Genomic DNA, 23,525 nt, shown 5'->3' with positions numbered 1-23,525 from the left:
ATGAGAGTTCTAGGACTAAGAGGATCTGATGTGGAGAGCGTCTTATTAGGAAGGGATGGGGAGGCTCATATGTCGGGATAATTGAAAAACAGACAAAAAACAAAAGACAGCAGGAGACAGAGGAGATGATTACAGGCAGATAAAGGCTCAGCCAGAAAGGCATAAACTGACAGAGGGACAGCGGGAAATCAAGAGCGATTTCCCAAGTGTCACAGAGGAACCAGCGATCACAGGCCCTGTCACCTTCTACCTAACCTCTCCCCTTTTCCCAAATCCCTCTGGGATGGTCAGGTATTGAATGGAGCCTTGAACTCAAGGATCTTCCATCCTCACTCTCCCAAGCTCCTCTTCAACCCCCCCGATTATTGATTGTTGTCCAGAATCTTAAATAGCCACCCCATCACAAGGGGCCTTGGGGATCGGCTGTGCCTGAGGGACTGTGACGTGGTCCAGGAATGGCGAAATTGGAAAGTGGCCAGAAAGATAATGAAGAAGTGCTGCTGCGAGGAGAGAGGACAGCATTTAGCAGGTCGGAGTTACCTACCTGCCTTCGTTGACCAACTCGATAAAGGCAAGACCTGCATTCTTCTGGATGGAGTTCTGCCATTCCTGCAAGTGAAAACACAAGATATCCATGACTGTACTGAAACAACTGTACACTCTCTTATCATACAGAGTTTTAAGTTAGGAAATAAGGCTAACATTTGTTTTGCCGGACCAGCCGTAAAGAAAAAAAAAAATACTTCAAGTTTACAATTATATAAAACAGAGAAAAGCGTGAAATTCTGAGGAAATGTATGGCAATTTTTGCATGAATAACTACTTAAGTAATTATGTTAATAAAAAATAAAAAAAAGTAATTGCAGATTCATTTGCAGTCAATCAATTAATTAAGGGTCAAGGGTCATCTTTACTGTCATTGAAACTATACACCAGACAGGTACACAGCAGAAAGAAATCATGTTGCATCTGGCTCACAAATTCAAAAGGCAAATAAAAAGACATCAAAAAAATATACTATAGTTAAATTAAGCACTATAATCAGTATAATCAGTTTATCAGCTCCAGTGAGATCCTTTGGACCGTGTAGAAAACCATTCTTGTATACACTTTCCTTTTGCTACAAGACCCTACTATGAAATGAAACCTCATAAACGGTATACTGACTGCTTTGGTCAGCACGAGCTACATGATCAGCTGGCAAGCTAGTGGAGAGGAGTGAAAGAGCTGTGTTGAGAGTACATTTATCACAAGTAAATACACAAATTTCCTCCTCTTTGACTAGCGTTATGGTTCAAGGTGTCAGTCTAAACAATCCAGCCGCAGCCGCGTGTGACTTTAAATCCTCGACTTCGAAGGGACAACGAGAGAAGGGAAACTCAGCGGTCATCGTCTCTCATGTTCTGTTCAATATTTCAACACCTCCAACACAACCGTCAAAAGAATAATAAAGCAACAAGGTCATGGGGCCTGTCTGAACCTCACAGCGCTTTTTCCCCTTCTTCCTCTCAGGGGAGATGGAGAAATATGCGCGAAAAACCTCAGGTTGGAGACCTAAACTACCAAACTACTCTTTAAAAAAATCATTAATCACAGCTTGAAGTCACGATTACATTCCACATTATTCAGCTTTTATTAAAATGTGTCATTTGTTGATAAATGTGCGATAGTTATTTCAGGAGAGGTGATTTAACCCATGACACACTTTTTACTCAAGCTTATAGAAATTCTCATTTTAACAAACCGATTTTAATTGAGTTAACGTTTTAAGTGAGTTGCGAAACAACTACAAAGTGAAAGACATGCATCGTGTGTCCATGCATGTGTATCCAAGCGTAAACTTTTTAACCCTGCTGTCAACGTCTCTCGAGCTGATAGAGGAAACTGTGTGTTTACGTAGCGACTGGCCTCTCGGTAAACCTATAGAGCCCACAGGGACGAGGATATCAGTGCTCCAATGAGGAAGGAAAAGATCAATTTACAAGAACTTCCAATACACATCCAAACATATTTATACATACGTGACGACTTTCAAACCCATGAAGTTTTTTACCTTTCAGCGCGCCAAATGTGCAACCATCAGAACCAATCATGCACCAAGCCAAGAGAAACCATTCTTCTGAAACGCCTGCGCACCGTCACTCTGTAACCAACTTCACGTCATACAGACAACAACCTAACACTTAACCTCGATTCATAGCTGCTTTTTGTCCTGAAGGGCCATATTGGCATTGACCGTGTTTACAATACGTTCCAAATAAAGAGGGCACAGAGGGAATAAAAGTCCGGGCTCGGGAGTGGAAACAGCGTTTTGGAGTTGAGTACTGGCAGAGGGTTTTGCCGCTGAGGCCCGCTCTAGAGGAAATGTGTGAGAGTAGCCTTGGGGCCCTCTAGTTTAAGCATAGACTGTAGTTGAAGGACATTAAACATGAGTGTTAGCCTGTGGCTGTGGGGATATTCCAGAGTGGGCCAGACTGTGCGAGCTGGATTTCAAATAAACACCACAGGAAGTGAGGCCGTAAATAGAGTCGTACTCTCTGGAGAACCAGGAAACCAGTGTCATTAAATTTCCTCCATGCGATTTCTTTAAAAATTCTTGGGAATTTGCTGCGGGAGTGTTAGGATTTAAAACTAAAAGCTTCTTCAGCAGAAATAAAAGGATTATCGCGAAACTGCAGCTCGGAGAGGCTTCGGCTCTAAATTAGGTTTGATGAACGGCCTGGAGGCCATTGGCGTTTTGGTGGACGCAGACAAAGGTGATAGCAAGACTAATGGTGTCATTATGGGCTAAGGAATGGCTCTTCTAGTTGAATTAAAAAAGCAATGACCCTGATCTGAGGGACATCTCCCGGCGACAAAAAGGAAACAGGGACAGGTCAGTGATAGAATATTGGATTTTGGCGGCCCTGGTCAGCGGTGTCACAGCTTTTATGACCGCAATAGGGGCCATGACCACAGCACTCCTGATGAGTAGATACAAGAGGCCATTTGTGACCCCTCACCTTTAACCTGACCTCCTAACAGATGATAGTAGGGTGAGAGAGGGCTGCCCCTTGATCCTGATCGGAAATTTTTGCCAATGTTTAAGCTAGCAGGGGCTACGTTTGGTTCCTTTTTTTTTTGCGTGTATGAATGAAAGTTTGAATCTGTTCAAGGAAATGCCTGTCTCAATCTGAAGTCAATAAGACAGCTCTGTTTGGTCTGTGTTCCATGATGATGGCATTGAGTCTAAACACACATGCCATGCACTTCCGTCATTACAGCTGATTATCCATAATCAACATCTAAATATACCACTACCACTGGTGAGAAAACACAGACCTCCTGAGCAAAATCGCCTTTCAAACGTCAGGCTCGCCACAACACAAGGAAAACATTTTCCAACACCGAAAAAAGAAACGTCTCGGCTCGCCCGAAATAATAAATAAGTCACTAGTGCTTTTCAGTGGCATCACTCATAATCACAAGTATTTGTTGATTTGAAAAGGCTATGGGAATACAACGTTAGATGAGACGACAAAAGCATAAATCCTCGTGTCAAACGTGGCAGTGAAGCAGAGGCAGAATTAAAGAGGCTGAGAGCTACTGATTTTTTTCTTTTTTGAACAGTATCACAGTTTGATTACAAGATGACAAAGACTGCAAAAAGACAAAGCAGATGGAAATAAAATGCACATGTTTTAAACATCTTAAACGAATTTGAATATTTCTGTCACTGTGCTATGAAGTTCCTACGACATACCAATAACAGTTGGTGGCATATCCTGACATTGCGAATTAAACCTTTGGGCGCTGAAGACCGCAAAAAAAAAGAACAGACAAAGAAATTGTTTTTTGTAGCTGTGCGACCCAAATGTTGAAAACAGTGCATTCATATGCAAAGACCAACAAAAGAGCCCATGTGTGCGGATGAGTAGACAAAACAAACAAAAACACACAAAAAACACTTTTACCATAAAAAAAAAAATCAAATGTGTTACCCATCATTGTTCTTTTGACTGATCAATGCAGAAGTTCAGTATTTTTTTTGCTTATTCATGCTGCTTTGTCTGAAAACGAGTGTGTGTGTGTGTGAATAACTTAACACGAGTGCCTCTACACTAGACAATCCACATGTGTGTTCAGATGGTATCTGCTTAAAAGAAAAACAGACACTCGTATTGGTGTTTGCGTGCTCAAATTCACAACTGGGGGAATATTTACTGATGTCAAAATATTTACACTGCAGGGTCTCCGGCAGCTTTATGGACTCACACTTTCATGGTTACACTAACACAGAGTGAAAAAACAGGACGTAAGCCCCCCGTACACCAAACAGACAAACCAAAAACATGTTAGGAGACTTGAGCTGTGCATGAGAAGTATATTTAAGTGGGGTACAGTACATTTAAGCCTGCAGTGCTTCATCCCCCTGCTTTTTAAAGAGTTGCTCTTTCAAACTTATCTTGAAACAGATCTGGTATTTGGTTGATTCAGTTTAATGTCAGTGGATTTCAATGATGCAGGAGCACGAGAATACTGAAACACTGTGCAGCCGTTTCTGTTCCAAATGAAACAGATGTTCAGATCTGATTGAGGAATGAAATCATCACCTCATCCAATTTCATCACTGGATTTTTTTAGTTATACTGTAATTCATTAGTTTTTACAAGAACTTTAGACTTTTTAGTGTAATTTACTATGAGAAATCATTGAAAACCCTGACCTATATAAAGACTGGGCCAGAATAATGCTTATTGACAGTCAATCTCATTTTTATTCTAGCAGCCCTCATCATTGGGTTCAACCCTCTCTCTTGGTGAGAGCAGAATAGACATTTTTGTCTCTTGTCAGCTGAACTTTCAGTTGATGACAAACTTTGTCTTTATACAGTAAGTTTACTTCTTGTTTTGAGATTGGATTGTGTGATAGTAGGGTGGGTAAAAGTGTATTATGTGTCGTGTATAATTGTTTTTTGAAATTATACACTGAAATAAGCTAAATCAAAAATATGAATATGAACAAAGTGCAAGACATCTCATTTATTTATAACGATGTAATGCGTATAGTAACTGAATCATTCAGTTGATTCATAGTGATCAATCAAAACACTGTTCTCATAACTGGGATAGAGTTTAGGCTTTTCCTCTTTGATGCTCGAAGTCAACAGCATCAAAACATTCTATGGAGGAGAAATGTTTGGATATTATAGCACATGTTTGGCCTTAAAGTGGAAACAGACAACATTGCCCCACTAGTGTTTTGGAGTGTTATTATTGTTCGTGCCACTGCTGCAAAGACAACTGGATCGTTTCAGTTTCCCTAGTGTCGCAACTATAAACAACACAGAAGAGTTTTTTTCATTCATATTGGCCCATAATGGAGAGTGGTCGACCCCGCCAGTCGAGCTTCATTTTTCCATGCCGATAAAATAGCAAAATGGAATGGACTTGCATTTCTAAAACGCTTTCCCAGGCTACAGACCGCTCAAAGTGCTTTAGTGCACTTGTCACATTCACCCATTCACACACACATTCATACACTGATGGCAGAGGCTGCCATGCAAGGTGCCAACTGCTCACCAGGAGCAATTTGGGGTTCAGTATCTTGCTCAAGGATACTTCGACATGCAGCTCGGGGAGCCGGATTCAAACCAGCGACCACAAAAAGAAAGCAAAGTGGTGTCTTTATTCTATAGTCGTTACATTCTGCAATCAACATTTAATTCATAATGAAGAAAGAAGAAGTTTCACTTGCCTCTCAGATCAGATCAAGTGGCTCACTGCCATGATGGATTGACTACCTTGTGTGTGTTGTATGTGGTAGGTTTAAACAGGTTGGGAAAAATGCAGCAGAATCAGACGGTGCTAAATTCGTCTTAAGCTTTGTACTCGTTGGACAGCTTTTTGTCGAATCATATAATTTCCCCGAAGTAAATGCTCAAAGTTTTCTGCAGGCAAGCGGTCGGCATCCTGCTGGCTAGGAATGCGGGCTGGGATTTAGACTATTCAAAAAGCTATATTTACAAGAAAGAAAACAATCATAACGCAGCACAATTTTTCCCAGATGTATAAATATTTGTGACTGTGCAACATTGTTTTTATGTAATTTGTTTTATAACTGAAAGATTTAATAATGATAACAAGTTATCTTCTAATGACACAGAGCTGGAACCAGGACAGACCTAATTGTAATAAACAGTATTTACAGGAACGACACTTCTGTAAGGTACAGTACGTCCTTAGTCAACAACTGAGCCTGTCAATCACACTTTCTTTCTACCGCTGCCAAAATTCTATATAATTCTCAGTACCTGTATGTACCTGTGTGGATGAGTGGACACACGGAGGGAACTAATGACTTCAACAGTCATATCAAAGATACTGTATACAATGTCCCAGTAAAAGTCTATCTTAATGCAGCTCTTGATTTAGCCTCTGAATGGCAATATAGAAATGTTCTACATTCACAGTCTAACTAGATCAAAACTGCAGGGAAGTGAATTTTCACTCCAGATTTGTGGAGTGGAGAGAAGATAGCAGGGGGAGAAACATAAGAATACATTCCAAGGTCCTAAAACGTGGGACCTGTCAGGCACTGTTAACGTAATGCTTTTTTACCTGTCAGGAGGAGAGGCCTCTGTCAGGGAAATTCATTTATTTGAAACACGATTATACGTTGTGTATAAATAACCAACCGTTCATGCCACTTGAGGCCCTCCAGTCTCGAGCCACTTGAAGGTAGCTCATAGTAAAAAAACGGCTGGGAGCCAAATTAAAAGCCACTCAATTTTTTTTTTGAGGAGTCTCCCGTCTGATTCTCCCCTCTCAGCTAGACTCCACTTCCTGTCAGGAAACCCCACTGACCCCCACCTCCTCCGACACAACACACCCCGCTGCCCCCTCTCTGGCTGCATAGTTGGCAACGATAGGGAGCCTGCAGAATTAAGTGCCAGTTGGTGTTAGTGTGTTTTCTCTACGTCTCACAGGAGAGTACCTTTTCAAAGAATAAACAGCGTGATATTATCCTCCGAACTACAGAGCGATGGCAGGGACACCGAGCCGCGTGGCACGGCTGTAAAGGGGCACTGGAGCAGAACACAGGGTGAGGGCGAGCAGGGAGGGAGGGGAAAAATAACACTTTGATTTGCACTGATCTTGAACCTTGTGTGCCTGTTTAACTGCACAGTGGGGTGGGGGTCTGACTGTGAGGAAAATGATGGGGAAAGTATTTTTGTCCCCTGGTTTCATCACATTCCTCGCCACTTCTCTCACCTCTCTCAGCTCCCCAAGTGGTTCTTACAACACGGTCTGCTCTTGATCCATCAAAGCCTCACTTACAGGGGGGGGAACAAGAAATATGTCCGCTGACAGATATAAATGACTATTTAGCAATTCAAACATTAGACTTCTGTCCAAAAAAGCAACTTGTGAATACTTAATAAAACATAAAAGTAACAGCGACTAAGGTTAAACTTGCTGGTTGTTTTCAGGGCCACCGAGCTTCCAACTGGTTCCCTCGTTTCTCAGATTATGCTATTGATTGTGTGAAGCATGATGAGCGTGCACTCACGACCTGTTCCCTGACTGCAGGGGTTTAAACTTCTATGCCTCCGCCACTCTTCCTTCTAACCTGGAGGTCAGAGGGTCAAGGGTCAGGAGCAGCCAAGTGTTTGGGGAAGTCAATGTCTTTCTCCCCACTGACTTAGAGAGAGATGCCCATCTGTTAAACAGGTTAACTTTGGTGAGACTGGCTGGGAACATATGATAATGTGTGGATATTGGATTAGCAGGTTAACACTGATGTTATCGAATTACTATCAAAAGATTACTTGCATCAATGGTCCCCAGAATATATGTAAATATATATATATATATATATATATATATATATAACTACAAAGGCACCACATGCAGTGGTGTTCCTGCCATTTCTAAATACCAGGAGAACCACTACAAAAAACAATTCATCACTTTTGTACTGGGGTGGAGGCAGATATTTCAGAGACTGATTCATCTTTGTTCTATACCATTGGAGAGGAGTCAAAAAGTGTTTGTTGTACTTTTTGTGAACGGTTAAAGAACATAAGAAATGTGGCTATCAATGAGAATTATTTTATGTGTAATAAAACTATATTGTCTAAAAACAGTCTAAAACATGCTCCACATTCGTTTCTTTTGTTCTTTGTATCTGTCGACAGGTAAAGACCAGCAGAAATTCCTATCTAGGCTTGACCATCATGAATCCAGCGCCCCTCCACCCCACACCCTCCTTTCCTTCCACTCCATGTACAGGATGTATTTCTGATAAATGGCAGAAGGATGGATGGGCTGACAGAGGGGCCGGACAATAATGGCTGATCTACAGGACACAAATGCAGCTACTGAGGAGATTTATGGGCCTCTGCTCGTCGTAGACTGTCCAGTAACCGATGAGATGATTTCTCAAAGCTCTGGACGGACGGCAGCGAGCGCAAAGGAAAAGCTCTTTCTCTTGTCCCAGCGCATTATTTATTAATCAGATGTTTTGGGTGAAAGCCACTTCTAGAAATGCACCCAGGAAACAACACGCCGGCCGTAAACATGACATAGATGGGAGCAAACAAGTGTGAGAGGGAGAGTGAAAGTGTCGAGGCGAATCAGCGGCAAGAGCATGCGAGACCCTCAGTGCACGGCGTGGTTCACGTGAGAAAACTTCATGTAATATGCAAGAGCTACTCTGAGGAAGCCAAGACATTCAATAACCTTGAAGGGCTATATCTTGATATCATTAACTTAACAAATATCTCTTCTCCAGTAACATGAAGTCATCTAATTAGCACAACAGGAAATAACAGGAAATTAATTTGTATTAACTTTGATAATAGATAAAACTTTTTTTTTCAAATGTGAATATTTCATGGTTTTCCTGTGTTTCCTAGGGTAGTAAACTGGGTTTTGGACTGTTAGTTGAGCAAAAGAAGCTATTTAAATATAGGAAACTGTAACAGCTGAGAAATTAACCAGCTGATTAACTGGAAAAAAAAGATGTGTTTTTTGACACTTAAAACATAGTACATCTTGAATTGACAACAATTCCAGGTGCAGATACATTCAGTGGCAGCTCTTTCTACTATTTTAAGCAGTAGTCTGTTGCAGCTACAGTATTTGATCATTAATCCTCATTTTGTATATTCAGCAGTCCTCCAGGATCAATATACAAGGCAGCATGCCACCCCAACAGTTAATGTCTGATCAAAATGGTCCTTTAATTGGGAGTGCCGTTGTAGTTGTTTAGAAATGGGGCACTATCAAACAGCGGTTTACAATCCCCTCCTCAATGCCAAGCTGATGTGGCCGCCAATGCAACTTTCATAGGATCCCTGATTAAAAACTGCTCTGCAGTCCCTAGCCTCCTGACCCTTCACCCTGGCTCCACTCCATCTCAAAGCTTGGGAAATTAATTAAAATTTCACAGAGATGCTATCGCATCGTATCTCCGATGAAGGTGTGGGGGGCGGAGGGAGAAAAATCAATCAAAATCACCTCTGTCTACTCCCTCCGCTGGTTGGCTTGAAGGCAGGAAGGAGTCACAAGATGGCCACGGAGGCACTTCCTGTGAGAGAAGTGAGCGCTTCCTGTGCCAGAGGGCCCGACAAACTTTCCTAAATTATGTCATCAATCATGGCGCTGGCTCACTCTCACTGCCCCACAAGGAGAGCAAACACACAAATAATTATACGTTGTAATTTAGCCCAAAGGAAAGTCTGTCCCTGTTTTCCTCTTTTCCCCAGTGGAAAGCAGCGTATCGCCCCTACCTTTCTCCCCCCTCCCTTTCTCCCTTTACACAACAATAAAATTACATTTGCATTAGCTGTGAGAGAATTTGGTTGGATGATTTATTGAAGCAATCAACACTACGCTGGCCAATCCCTGGTCCTCTCACTGAGTGTGTGTGTGTGTGTGTGTGTGTGTGTGTGTGTGTGTGTGTGTGTGTGTGCGTGTGTGCGTGTGTGAGATTGGGTGGGGTAGCTTGGAGCTCAGAGAAAGGAAGAAATAGCTTGGGCTGGGGACCAAAGGGGGAAGCGAGGTATGAGCTGTGCAGCGGAGCAATCACCAAGATTCTGCCTTTGATTAGATTAGCATTAAACAACACCCTGACAGATATGACAAATAGGTGCATTAGAGCCTGTCATTCTTCTCTCTTTGGTTTTCTATCTAGCTCTCACTCCTGCAACTCCTTCCTCTGTGGACATTACCGGGTTCGCATTCCCTCCATGTGTCCCACTAGCGCAAATCTATGCGCGGCCACTGACATCCAAACAGATGTGTAATCTGACTGTATTACCTTTTTAGAGATGAAGCGAAGTGAATAATGGGACCCAAACAAAGTAGGGGGTTAAAAGGGGGAGAAGGTGGAGGAGAGGAAGCCAGATGACGGGTGCTATTTCTCTGGGAAATAAAGCTGATAAAAAAAAAAGCCCAGCGTAGTGGTGAGAGAGATGTCATTAATCAGACGTGTTTTTGTATTATTGGAGATCTTTGTTTTTTCATGAGGGGTTTTAAATGGTACAGATGCAAACAAACAGGGCCAGAGGGGAGTTATTATCTGTTGTCCTTGTCACTGGATGTGTGTATATGAGGGTTACGTTAAATAAATGAGCGCTTCTACAGGGAATAAATACACTGTTTATATGAGATTCATTTACACACAAAGTATACTCAGTATACTGGGTGAAATAATATCACAGTATTTTTAGGCAATATTGCTATACTCAATACACATATGTTGATAATTTGAAATCTCCTCAAAAGCACTTCATAACTGCTACTAAAGGCAGGTATTAGAACAGGTGGAACAGTCTGTAATGCGACCTTTAAAACCAGGAAAGGATGACACTTATGCCATATCATGATTTAACAATATTTGCTATTGGATCAGTATGACAATATAATATTGATAAATTACCCAGCCCTACTGTGTGCTGTGTTTTGGTCCACATGCAGTAAATGAACAGCCTTCAGTTTGTGTCTGTTAATGCTACTCAGCCATCCTGGAGTGATCTGTTGACGTCTCCGATCATTGATCTGCCCACGCCTGCTTATGATCCCTGAATTAGTATTCATGAATCCAGCAGCAGCTAAATAAACTTGGCAACAAAACACCCACAAGACAACAGAGACGAGAGGGATAATCAATGCAAAGCACCATCAAATCTACATTATCCCTCCTCATCAGTTTGGCCTGGCCACAAGGGTCCGGCGCTCGGGTCAGAGGTGACGCGGACAGGTCGGCCACCCTTGACCCTCAAACCAATATTTGCGGCCGGAGATGCCTTCTATCCGGTTTCTCTGCCCTCGCTCGGGGACGGGGTGAGTGTGGAAAGGTAGACAAGGTGGTGTGGAGGAGAGATAAGGCGTTGGATAGCTCACTGTCCACTCACGGCTGCAGATTTACTGCACTCAAGGTGAGCCTGATAAATCAGGTCGGTGAGAAAGTGGAGGACGGGGGTGAGTACAGATATAGATGCTAGACTTGCCTGTGAACACAGAAGCATGACGAGCTCCACCACTGAGCTGCTGGACTTCATACACACCAGGCCTGGGGAAATGAATGAAAAAAAGTAGTCAGAGATGTACATTTGACAAAAAACTGCAATTTTTTTGTGCATTCTATTTGATAAACTTGCTTCTTGCCAAACACAGAAATAGACAGAGATTACCTAACCTTGTGCCATCTGCAAGGGAGCAGATAGTATTGATGGGCCTAATGAGCCGACATGATGTTACTGTAAACTAATACATATTTGGACCTTGTATTACAGGCCTGACTTGGCCAGCATATGTCCCATTGATCCCTAATGGCGAGCTCTGGGCTTTTAGGGGGCAGGGGGCCACGAGAGTGTCCAGAGGCTGCTGCACAGGCACAGACGGGAACAAGGCAGAGTAGCCTTTGGTCTTTCAGTTGCTCTTCATGTGACACATGCATGCACAGACGCACACACACATACACACACACCTCCCCCCTGCCTTCTCTTCAGGCCCCCCTGCAGCTATCAATCAACTTTCCATTTTGTTTGGTGGCAGCAGACATCCCAAACACTGCTATTAGTGGCCTGGCCTCTGACCTGGCCCCCTAGAAACCTTCAGCACGACTACCAGCTCTTGGCTCAATGCACACTCATCACACTATTGGATTAACAGCAGCTTGGAGATGTTATTGCATTTAAATGAGGACAACAGTTAAAAGATGCATCTTTTTTATTAAAAAAAAAATTTTAAAGCCTGCATCTGTAATGGTCGCGATGATGTTGTACTTACTCGTGCCTTCAATGAGGAGCTCTTGTCCGTGGCTGCCCAGCAGTGTCCGAGAGAGGAAGGGGGCAAAGTCGACAAAGATCTCCCTCAGAAGAGGCGCTGCCTTCTCTAGAGCATGCTCCAGACGCTCTGAGATACTGAAGATGTGATCCAAACAACACACAAATACAGTACATGGCAGGGAAATTTAATCATCATGCAACTCCAAAACAAATCTAGAAAATGCCAGATTCAAAAATAAGTAAAATATCACCTTTTAATGTGAAGGAAAATTGGAATTGAGACAAAACAACAATCCGTGGATATGCAATAACTGATTTTGTATGCTTATGTGCATAAAAAAAAGCTGACTGACTGTGTGTGTGTGTGTGTGTGTGCATGTGTGTATGGGAGAGAGAGAGAAAAAAGAAGATGAATCACCTCATATTGGGGGCTGTGTTCTGGGTCACAGGGGAGAGTGGGGGGACAGATGGCAGGCTAGCGCTGGCTGGAACCTGGCCGCCTGCTGCAGGGAGAAACCAAAGAACTCTGTTATTAGTCTGGATGTTGGACAAGAATAAGACGCTACACACACACACACCCCCGCACAAACACACGCACGGAGCAATACATTATACGAGCAGGGCAGCACCATAAACCTGTGTGGAAACATGCCTCTTATGAAATAATACAATGGTCTTCATTCTAATGTATAGAATATGGGGGATTTATGGTCAGATAGGGCAAGTGGGGGTACAAGTATAATTTTATGGTTAGATAGTGGATGATGTACTCCGAGCTCGATACGTCTTCCTTATCAATTTACAATTCAGACATTCTCATGATGGAAACCTCTAAATTGTATAAAGGATGGTAACGTTTCACTGTCAGCTGCAGTCAGCGTGATAATATTTGGAGGTGTTTTTTTTTTATTTCAACTATATATCAAACACATGCATAATAATATTAAGTATCTGTTATAAGTAGTAAACGTAGTATTTCAGTCTTACACCTGTGTGAATGTGAGATGTAAAAAAATGCTACTGTTTACTCAAATTGTTAAGTCATTACATACCAATTTACCCCTCTGGGCTGTTTTTGTGACTGTTTCATTATACAACTAAAAGGTGCTTTACGACTTCATTCTGGAGACAGAGGCGCACAAGGTACAAAGTCCATGTTTGATTGATCTGGCAGTAAATTCACTTCCCTGTGGCTCATAAATAAGCTAATGCCCAGCTGAATATGGAGGAGGGGGATTCCTCTGGTGTTTCAGCGGGCTTGTTTTTCCAGCCAGGACAGTCTCCAAGCAGGGATAACTCTTACAGAATGACAGACAGTGTAATGTGGGCTGGAATGTGTGTTCTTGCGTGTGTGTGCGTGCGTGCATGTAAGGTGTTAAGCAGCGCCATGTGGGCCTGGTGAGAGTATCCCTCTCGAGCTGAAGTAGCTCCTTCAAACAAAGAGGAGTAAATGAACGTCTCCATTAGTCCTCCCACTGCCCCACTAAAAACACACACACGCTCACAAAGCATATTTACTCAACACCGCTCGCTGACACAAAGCACCCAATGCACACAATTTCAACACTTATCATTATTCACATGCACACACGCACACACAACACATACAGACACACACCTTCTCCCCAGCCTGGTTTTACAGTAAATGCTCCCAAAACACACAAACCCCATTCTCCTGTCTCTCCCTCCTCTCTTAAACACACATACACACTCCTTGATGAAAAAACAACACACTGTATTACACACTCACACATGCAGAGAGGTGACAAAAAAACAGCTGGTCTTCTAATCACAATTTACTGCGTGTGAATATAGGAGAGCTGGTGTGCTCATAAAGATGAAGATTATTTATTATATTTTATTTATTTATTTATTTATTTATATCAGTTCATCCTACAGATGAATGTCCCTTTATTGTTTACCTCTTTCTTTTCATAAATCATAAAAACACAACATCTGAACAAAACAGAGTTAAATGTTACTCATTAAGTTCATGATGTCCCATTATTTTTTCAAAATGTTTTTCAAATGAATAAGTCTCCAGACTTTTGAAATTAAATATCCTTCTATAAGTTTCTTCATTTAATCTTACTATAAACAACCTCTGGAGATTTCCAGGTTTTAATCGAATTCTGGTATCGATGATTTGATAATAAGGCCCTTGTAAGTACTTATAAAATACATTTAAAAAAATGTTTGTAAGAGCTTAATTAACAATTTATTAACCTTAAAAAGGTTTGTTCTTGCATTAGAGCCATTGGATCTAATGATCTTAGGATCTACTAACTCTTACAAGGCATTGTTCTTGCAGCTAGATATGTAAGCTGCAAAAAGCTTACTTAGGTTTAACAATGACATAGTAGGTAAGTTAGTCAAAGTCAGTGTTTTTAATGCTGTTAGAAACAATTATAATTCATAAGTATTTTATTTACGTCCTTAAACAGTCAGTAAATGTCAACAAGCTTCCTATTAGTGCTTTTAAATGTCTACTATCAATAAACAATTTTATTATGCTATTATTAACACTCAGTCTTATTATTGTTAATAAGCACCTTATAAGAACTTATTAGTTAACTTATGTTATCACTGTAATATTAAAGGACTTTAATTTCTACGTATTTATTTACAACTGTAAGAATTATTTTGTATTCATTTTTATTTTTGAATGAATAAACAGTCTTATTTTGAAAATCTCACTTCTAATTCTACTTTAACTCTATAAATGCAAAGCAATTACAACTGTTACTGTAACTTTGTTAACTGGATTACACTGAACAAACACAACATTATTCTTCCAGACACACAGAAGAGCAAAATCTCTCAACAAATATTGACTTCCTCATAGCAGGCTCATCTATGCTTTGACTCATCAGCCCTCGCAGAAACCCTGCTCGAATAATATTTGAGTGTGTGTGCGTGTGTGTGTACTCACTAGCTGCAGAGTCTGCAGAAGTGCTCTGGGAGGCGTCGCCAGAAGATACTACAGCAACGCTGTCGATTGGTGTCCCGCCAGACACAGACGCAGCAGTGGCTGCTGGGATGGGAGTGGAGGTGCCTGGAGACGGAGTCATGCCGGCTTTCTTGGGTGCGACGATGACACTTCTGTAGGGAGAGGAGATCAATTATCCATGTTAGTGTCAACTAGAAAGAAGTATTGTAAGAAATGCTGACCGTGCCAGTTCACTACAAGCCTTTTACGTACACAGTATAAAACAACAGCAACTCTGTCATCAATCCATAAGGTCGGTAGAGTAATTTTAGTATAGGGCAACTTCACTGACTCAAAATATTTTTAAATAGTCACATTCATCTTGCCACAAACCAAACAGCTACCTGCAGTACTTGTTCTCTGGATACTACGCTTACTTTTTCATTTAGTTTTGCTTGATGAAACACTGTACTGGGTATAACAGCATATACTGAAAGGAAAAAGTGCATTGTATACATCTATACAAGAGAAAATTGGAGCCTACTTTTAGTGTGTTGTTCACTTCTACAGCTCAACCTTTCACAATTACAACCAATCCTTCTAAAATGGTCAGCACATATTAGGCCTGATGTATTTGACAATTTGATACATGTGTTTTAGTATCAGGGCTCCAGGGTGTGACTATTTTGGTCACACATGCGCCCAAAAGTCAGTCGAGTGTGACTCAACATTTCCATTGGTGGCACCAGTGCACCTGAAATTTAGCAGTTTATTTTTCAAACAATTGGGGTTATCACAATGTATGCATGCCAAAAACAATAGTTTTTTTTTCCCCCTCAATACCTTCTTTTGAGGAATAGTCTCAGACAAAACCATTTTTGTCTATGAGCAAGATATGTAAAACTTCTAAAGGCAGTAGTGTTTAAAGTTATTTCATCACAAGCAGCCTTTACAATAAGTTAGCTTAAATAAAAATTCTTCTACTAAACATATTTCTGCCGGTATACAAAAAGTATCAAGATTTGATATCCAGCCACAGCACACAGGTTTAGTTTCAGCTTCAATCAAGTTTTACATTCACTAATTTCACTAATACTAAAATTAAAGTCTTTTTTTCTGAGCACTGACAGCTAGCTTAAGTTTCTAAACACAGCTATCTATGCAATGATAATGCTGCTTCTTCAGACTGCCCTCCTGTAAAGTAACAGGAAGTGTTTCTCGTACTGATGCTGTACAACTGAGTGGAGTTCAATTCCTGTCTGCCGAACAGCAGATGGGAGGAGAGCAGCATGTAGATAAGCTGTCAGTTTAGACCAGGGCTCTGACAGACCACTGGTCATATCAAAGAGAGCCTGGCCCCGCTTATCAGTGCTGACACAGGGGGCGCAGAGTCTAATCACTGGCTACTGCTCCCTCTCAGAAACACAAACCAATGCAGGCTTACACAGATATGCAAGCATGGATCAAATGCACAACATTTGAATATAGAAAAGAAAAGAGTAGTACAGACAAAAGAGCTAACACACATTCCTGCACGTTCCCAGAGTCTGTTTGTATGCAGGCTTTCATGCGCACACACACACAAGGGTAGTTGGGTCTGGCTTCCTGTGGTGCCGACAGATACCTGGCTGCAGATTCAAAGGCTGTTCTCGGTTGATTTAAGGCAGCTGATCAGATCTATTAAAAGTTACTGTGAATGTTAAACCCTGACAGTTGACCTTTGCTTCGAGTGATCTATGTTTTCGAGAATAACAGAGCTGCATACGGATCCCAGCGGCTTGACAGTTGTGTTTGAAATACAAACACATACTGAGAAGGTCCAGAGTGATACATAAAAACTGAAGTAGTGATAGAACAGAATCAAATCTGGCTACAGGGGTAGAGATAAATGTTTCTGGTAACTTTTGCTCTGTTCTGATAGTGAGCGGGCTGGATGCTGGTATCAGGGAACGAGGGGCGGCACTGACGTGAAGCACCCAAGGTGTCAACGGCAGGAGAGAGAGAGACGGGGAGACAGAGGACCCCTGGTGTGCAGAGGCTGGGAGCGTGTGCGTCCACAAATATTTGAATATATGCATATTGAGTGTACAAATAAATGCATGAGTGCACAAGTGTGTACGAGTCTTGCCAGTGAACATGTCCGTGTATGTGTTTGGCCTTCCATCTGTTCCCCAGCAAAGGCCCAGTGAATTATTCAGCAGGTCATTAGCCACACTTATCATGAGTGGGCCGCCCCAGTCGATTAATCAGCCGTCAGCGGCCCCACTCAACCCACAACAGAAGCCCAGGGCAGTGTGTGTGTGTGTGTGTGTGTGTGTGTGTGTGTGTGTGTGTGTATGCTGGACTGAGGCTGAATTATTAAAGGCTTTAACCTACAATGGATAAGTGCAGTAAACACTGTGATTCCTGTAATCTCTGCTATTTAAGGTAAAACAAGTGCAAGAATGAGTAGGACAGTGTCAGTGGTGCGTTTGTGTGTAAAAATACCATTCTCTTGAGTGTTAACCACATGTGAGGGAGGAGAGGGAACACCCCAGGAGAGCTTTGATCTCCTCTTTCACCCTCGTTTCATGCAACCCTCGACATGTGAATGTTCCAAGTGTTATTCATCGGCCATACACGCTGACACATTTGCATGTACACACCATTTTCACATCAACTGCAATAAAGTCCACAGCATCTGAGAGTTTCTCGAGCTGTGATTGGGTGATGATGGCTGGTGTGGGAGGGGCATTACGTTGATGACATCAGTGATTAATGGAGTGGAGCAACTGGGACCTAAGGGCCTACAAAGTATGAGAATAGCGAGTGTTTCTCATGTGTGTTTGCAAGGGTGTGTGCACGAGGATATTGCTCTGGGCGCAAGTATACATCCGTGATGTATGTGTCCGATATGTACCAGATGGATGGTATTTATTTTGACCAACAGGCTGCTAGACAACACAGTGAAAAGGCAGGAGATGTTGAAGTTTTGTCTGAAGTGGTGAAAAAAGTTTGTTTTTATTATATACTTTCTGAAATATGTGGATATGTGTGCATTAATGTGCAGGTGCATGTATTTGCATATGCATGTACTGGAGGCACTGCAGTGCAGCCCTTATCTTGTAACGTTGGGAGGCATCTTGGGAGCTTCTGTGTTTATGTGAGTGTTTATGTCTTATAAGGCTCGTCAATGACTACTTTTTAAAAGGTTATGCTTTGGAAATGCAGTACATTGTACTAATACCAACATAATACCAGCCACTATATCAATAGGGCCAATATTGGCTTGGTTTTTGTCGGGATGTGTAGAACGCAGTACATCTAACTGTTTTGCAGACTGCATTAAGAATGTGCACTACACCATTTTTATCTTCATGTTGAAATATTTTTACTGTAGATGGTTCGATTATTTAAAGTTTTAATATCGACATTTCCTTTACAGCATTTGAAGTATTAGCTAAGCTAAGAAGAGATCCATTTAATTCATTACGACATACTAAATATAGACGTTAGCAATTCATGGGTTATTAATGATAGGGTTTCCAGTTGAAGTTATTATCATCTTAAAATGTATTATTATGGTAGTATTCATTCTATTTCCTTGAATCTTTTTGTTCCAGTGGATACTGGGCACTCACTGTTAACAATTATTTTTAAAGGACTGTTGCCAAAAATGTTTATGTTCAGTGTTTGTTTCTGGTTCATCCCAGAAGGTAAACTTGTGCGAATCCCAGTTTGCACTCACAGAACCTCACTTTTTTACAGTGTGAGGCAGACATTTACAGAAGGAAATGACCTTCACTCTCAGTTGTGTTTGTGTCTGACATGCTTACCCCCTTCCTAAGAAGTACATTAACAACACTTCAGCATCAACAAAACTCATCTGTACATCAACCCTCACATGCATGTGGAGTCTGCCTCCAGGAATGCAAACAACTGCACCATGTATATCCCAACGTCTAACACACACATTCTGCTGAAACATGCAGACTAAATCACCGGCTTGTACAATGACACTGTTTAGTTCTGGTTAGTGTCAGCAAATATTTGCAGACTGGCTGTCATAACAGGGGCATGGCTGAGAAATGGATGGGAGAAATCCAGCAGGTCTCCACTAGTAAATAAATCAGCAGGGATACTTCACCCCCTGACCAGCCTGCAGTTTTTATCTGGGAGATCCCAGCTTCTTTCATACATTGCCCTCGTAAATCCAGCCCCCCTGGGTAAGTGGAAAGTGGCCATGTTTTGGCAGGAGATGTCAGTGTAGAATGTCAGCTCTGGCTTGTACTGGTGTCACTGGGAGGCTTACTGGTTAGTGGGAGATGCTGAGCAGTGATAGAGTCATTACAACAAGATAATAAACACAGAGCATGTCTACATGCGTGGTTGGTAGAATTAGTAAGGGTAAGGACTAGAGACAGCTGGCTGATAAGAGAGTAAGCTGAGGAGATAAGGGAATAAATATAGGGGCAAAGCCAGTGACTGATATGGATAGAGGGCTAGTTTTGACCAAAAGACATTAAAATCATTTTGGCCCCCTGGCAGTGAGGTCAGAGGAACAGTGGGTGTCTGGGTCGAAGAGAGAAAAATCATCAAGTCAATCTCAAATGTGATCTCAAAGGATTTGCGGATTTTTTCCCATTTAATATCATTGTAATGCTCTTATCTTTAGGTTTTGGGCTGCTGGTTTGACAAAAGAGACAATTTGAAGATGTCACCATGGGCTCTGTGAAATTTTTATAACCATTTCTAACTATATTTTGACTAAAAAATGTATTTGAAAAAAACAAAATGCTTACAGGGTAAAGGGCTGCCCAACCCAAGAACGATTACTATATGAAATTTATAATCAAAAAATATATAAGCAATCACACTGAATATTCCCTGCAGCTGTAAATACAGCATCAAATATGTATTCATCTGTAAACCAACTAATTCACTATTTGCTCTTAATTGAGTGACGTTTGCTTACAGTGGCAACTGTGATTGAAAAAAAAAGAAAAACGGGGGGGGGGGGATACATTCGAGCTTGGGGCTAAGAGCCACAGACAGGGTAGGAAGTCCAAAATTAGTGGAAAAAATGGACTAATGCACACTGATTTTGTTCTCTTTTTCATGGGATTTGATAACAATAACAAAAATACAAATTCTTGCCAACCTTATGCTTCAACAAAAATTATTATTAGTTACAGCCCTACAATGTGTTAATGTGTGAACACCCTCAGAGTGGCTTTTATTTCCTCTTAAAAAGGGGCTCGGGTAAAGTTGGCCAACTGTGCCGGGCTGTACACCTCCCAGAGGCTCCTACACACAGCGAGAGAGCTGTTACTCTATGTTCTCCAGCTCTCCTCACGTCCTCTCTTCCTACTGAGTGTGCTCAGCGGACAGGAGCCAGTCTAATCCCCCTGATATGAGGAGTGCCCTGAGACCTGACAAAGCATTCCTCAGATAAAGACATGCGATCACAGAGATGCCGTGGAATTCCCACAGTTGGGGGTAGGCAGACTGACTGAGTGCGTTTGCGAGACAGAGAAACGGAGAAATGTTTTCTTCAGACCATGAGAACCTTGACTTGACATCGCCCCCTTGGAGACTTCTTTCTCCCACTTCTCCCATCTCTCTACCACCTTCTCCCCCCCATCTGCCGTTTGTGAACGTCTGTCTCAGAATCACGGCTCCAAATGCAAACCAGACCAGTGACCATCCTCTCTCACCTGGGCCCGTCTGTGGCTACAGTACCCAGCTCTGCTTTTGAAGCCTTACTCCTGACTGTTCACCCCTGCACCTCCAGGGGTAACGCAAATTATACAGCTTTTATGCCAGAAAAGGGGGGATACCGCTTCGAACGTAAGACAGGGAGAGACGAGCAGCAGGAAGAGATGAAAAAGAAAAGTGACATGGTGAAAAGAAACAGCTTCCTGCCAGCTTCTTCTCTTCATCCCAGACATGACTCCTGTTTAGCTTAAGACAGGTTCTTTTGTGAGGCGATTTGCTCGGGATGAAGATGCACAATCGGGAACTAAAATAAAGAACAATGGGAGTAAGGGGAAAAGAGTCGGAGACTAAGACTCCCCCCTGGTTCAAAAGGGTTTCTGTTACAGAATGTTTTTCAAGATCCGCCAAAGCCTCCTCTGAGGATACCACTGGGAGATGTCTTCAAGGTCTGACTTTGAAAAGTCCCCTGCAGTCATGTTTGGGTAAATGACATGAAACTGTCAACTCAGAAGCTTGAGAATCAGAAGCGAATATACAGTACACCATATGGGCTTTTGAGAAAGTGATGAAGCTGTCGTGTCTGCACCCATGTTTTCCCCACAATCACAAATCTGAAGACCAGAAAAACATGGTTTTCTATGATTAGTATATGTGTATGTCATATTTGAACCCGAGTTCTCACCTATCAAACGAGCTGAACTGCTCCCTGGCTGCATCGCCCACACCTCCTATAAATGACGGCGGCAGCAGACTTGGATCCACCATGACGTCATCAGGATTGCTCACTAGGCTGCGCAGGATATCCTTCACATTCTTGCCCTTTGAATCAGCGGGCTGAGAAGGTCTGACCTCAGACGACAGCGTGGACAAGGCCTCTGAGACTGCGTCTGGGCCGTGAGTAACGCCAGAGGATGACAGGTCTGCCTCGCTCGCTGCGGTTGAGGTGTGGTCATCACCTATGCCAGAATCATACCGCCGGAGAGAGACACCATTCTCTACTTCTAGTCCACCAGAAATGGCACCGCTATCTAAAGAGACACAATAATAAGGAAGAAATGTGAGCAATAAAGTCACAACAGGGAGAAGTAGGGGCACCCACAACCAGATAAACAAGACAAAATTAAACTTTTCTCAAACCATTCCTTTTCTTCTTATTCTGTGGTTTAATACTATGTAGTGCAATACTGTACAGATACAACGATCTCTAAAAAAATATTAAAATAAAGTATCTTGAGACTAGGCTTTGTATTTAGGGGTCAAAGCAGAAAAAGACGGAACCACTACATGACAGATTACAGTGTGATTTTTCTCTGCAGATAAATATTTCAGATGTTTGGGGGTTTTTTTAGAGCTTCTGTATACCTGTGCTCCTGGCAGACTGCGACCGTTGAGGGTGTTTCTTGTCATTGTGGGGCTCCAAGATGTCGCGGTACTTGGACACCATGAGGACCGAGATGAAGTACACAACGGCAAGAGCCAGAAACTGTGCCTGCTTACTGTCCTCCTGAAACAAAACAACATACACTAAACGACCTGAGTGTGTCTGATCATTTGAGTAATTTCACGGGTTTTATGCACGTTGTGTTTTGCCAGCACGTTACGGTGGATGTGTTTTCTGTATAACTCACGATATCTCTGAAGACGACAGCCCTGAGGCGGTTAATGTCCATGTCCTGAAGAAGCCGGTCCAGGTCTCTGATTGGAGACATTCCACCTGTCACTGCATCAACAGGACTCTGCGTGCATGCAGGAAAATCAAAACCATTACCACAAGAATTGTATTATTGTCTCCAAGTGAACTACGAGCAGCACGTGTACTTTACACCAATCGGGATGTTTATTAATCCATGTGCACTTCGTGGAGCAGGGTAAGGTTTCCCAGCTTAGGGAAGCCATCCCTCCTGGGATCATGTCCTTAACATAATGGCTTTTCTATGGAGCCACTGCATTATAAATGAGCTTTAACACCCGGTTCAGGGAAGAACAACATGACTTTACTGGAAGCCACTGTATCAAATCAAAGGGGCAATGACACGAGGGCTTGTCTAGCGTCACAAATAGCAACCAGTGCGGTAATATAATAAGATATGAGATAATGCAATAACACTTGGCTGTTGTTGGTGAGCAGGGTAGAGCACAAAGCTCCTTCAGGTTTCGTTGAGTATGGGAAAAAAGCAAAGGAAGATGAATTTTCAAGTGAGAAAAAAAAAAACTTAAAGAACAACCAGTACAAGAGTGAGAGATTACAGAGATTTACAATGTGAATTTGAATTTTTGCAGAAATTGCAACATCAGATGAAATAGTGTAGAAAATATGTAAGATAATAAATTGAGGAGATGATCTGGTTCACTTGCCTGCGCAGCTGCAGACTTGGATGTTCCAAGCATAGTGCTGGGCATGGCTGTGTAGCTGCGTGCTGCGCCTTCTGTGCCATGCTTGAATTGGGCTTGCTGACACTCCAGACAGTTTCTCACTGCCATAGCACACACTGGGGAGGGATGGAGAAAGAGATATTACATGACATCATAAATAAAGTCATTCTAGGAGAAATATGTAAAAGCATTATGCTGCAGTCCCCAGAAAGAGATGGTATCCAAAGCAAATTTACAAACAAATAGATA

The 23,525-nt window shown here is 42.1% G+C and overlaps 1 protein-coding gene across 10 annotated transcripts in view; it reads right to left on the bottom strand.

Moving 5' to 3' along the window:
• lrba (LPS-responsive vesicle trafficking, beach and anchor containing) overlaps window positions 1-23,525 on the bottom strand; it is a 194,415-nt gene that overhangs the window by 114,074 nt on the left and 56,816 nt on the right. For 8 of the 10 annotated variants that reach the window (XM_084365848.1, XM_084365851.1, XM_084365852.1 and 5 more), the window contains exons 26-34: window positions 23,259-23,392; window positions 22,532-22,639; window positions 22,266-22,407; window positions 21,586-21,931; window positions 15,210-15,379; window positions 12,696-12,780; window positions 12,279-12,412; window positions 11,498-11,559; window positions 545-609 (exon numbers count right to left, since the gene is read on the bottom strand). In XM_084365848.1, coding sequence (XP_084221974.1) covers window positions 545-609; window positions 11,498-11,559; window positions 12,279-12,412; window positions 12,696-12,780; window positions 15,210-15,379; window positions 21,586-21,931; window positions 22,266-22,407; window positions 22,532-22,639; window positions 23,259-23,392 — 1,246 coding nt within the window. The remainder of the gene's footprint in view (window positions 1-544; window positions 610-11,497; window positions 11,560-12,278; window positions 12,413-12,695; window positions 12,781-15,209; window positions 15,380-21,585; window positions 21,932-22,265; window positions 22,408-22,531; window positions 22,640-23,258; window positions 23,393-23,525) is intronic. The other 2 variants (XM_084365850.1, XM_084365854.1) reach the window with 1 other exon arrangement.

The sequence above is a fragment of the Pagrus pagrus genome (assembly GCF_965226575.1).
Source record: "Pagrus pagrus genome assembly, chromosome: 2".
NCBI classification, from domain to species: Eukaryota; Metazoa; Chordata; class Actinopteri; order Spariformes; family Sparidae; genus Pagrus; species Pagrus pagrus.
Note: the sequence above shows the minus strand (reverse complement) of the source record. Positions and strands in the feature narration are given on the sequence as shown.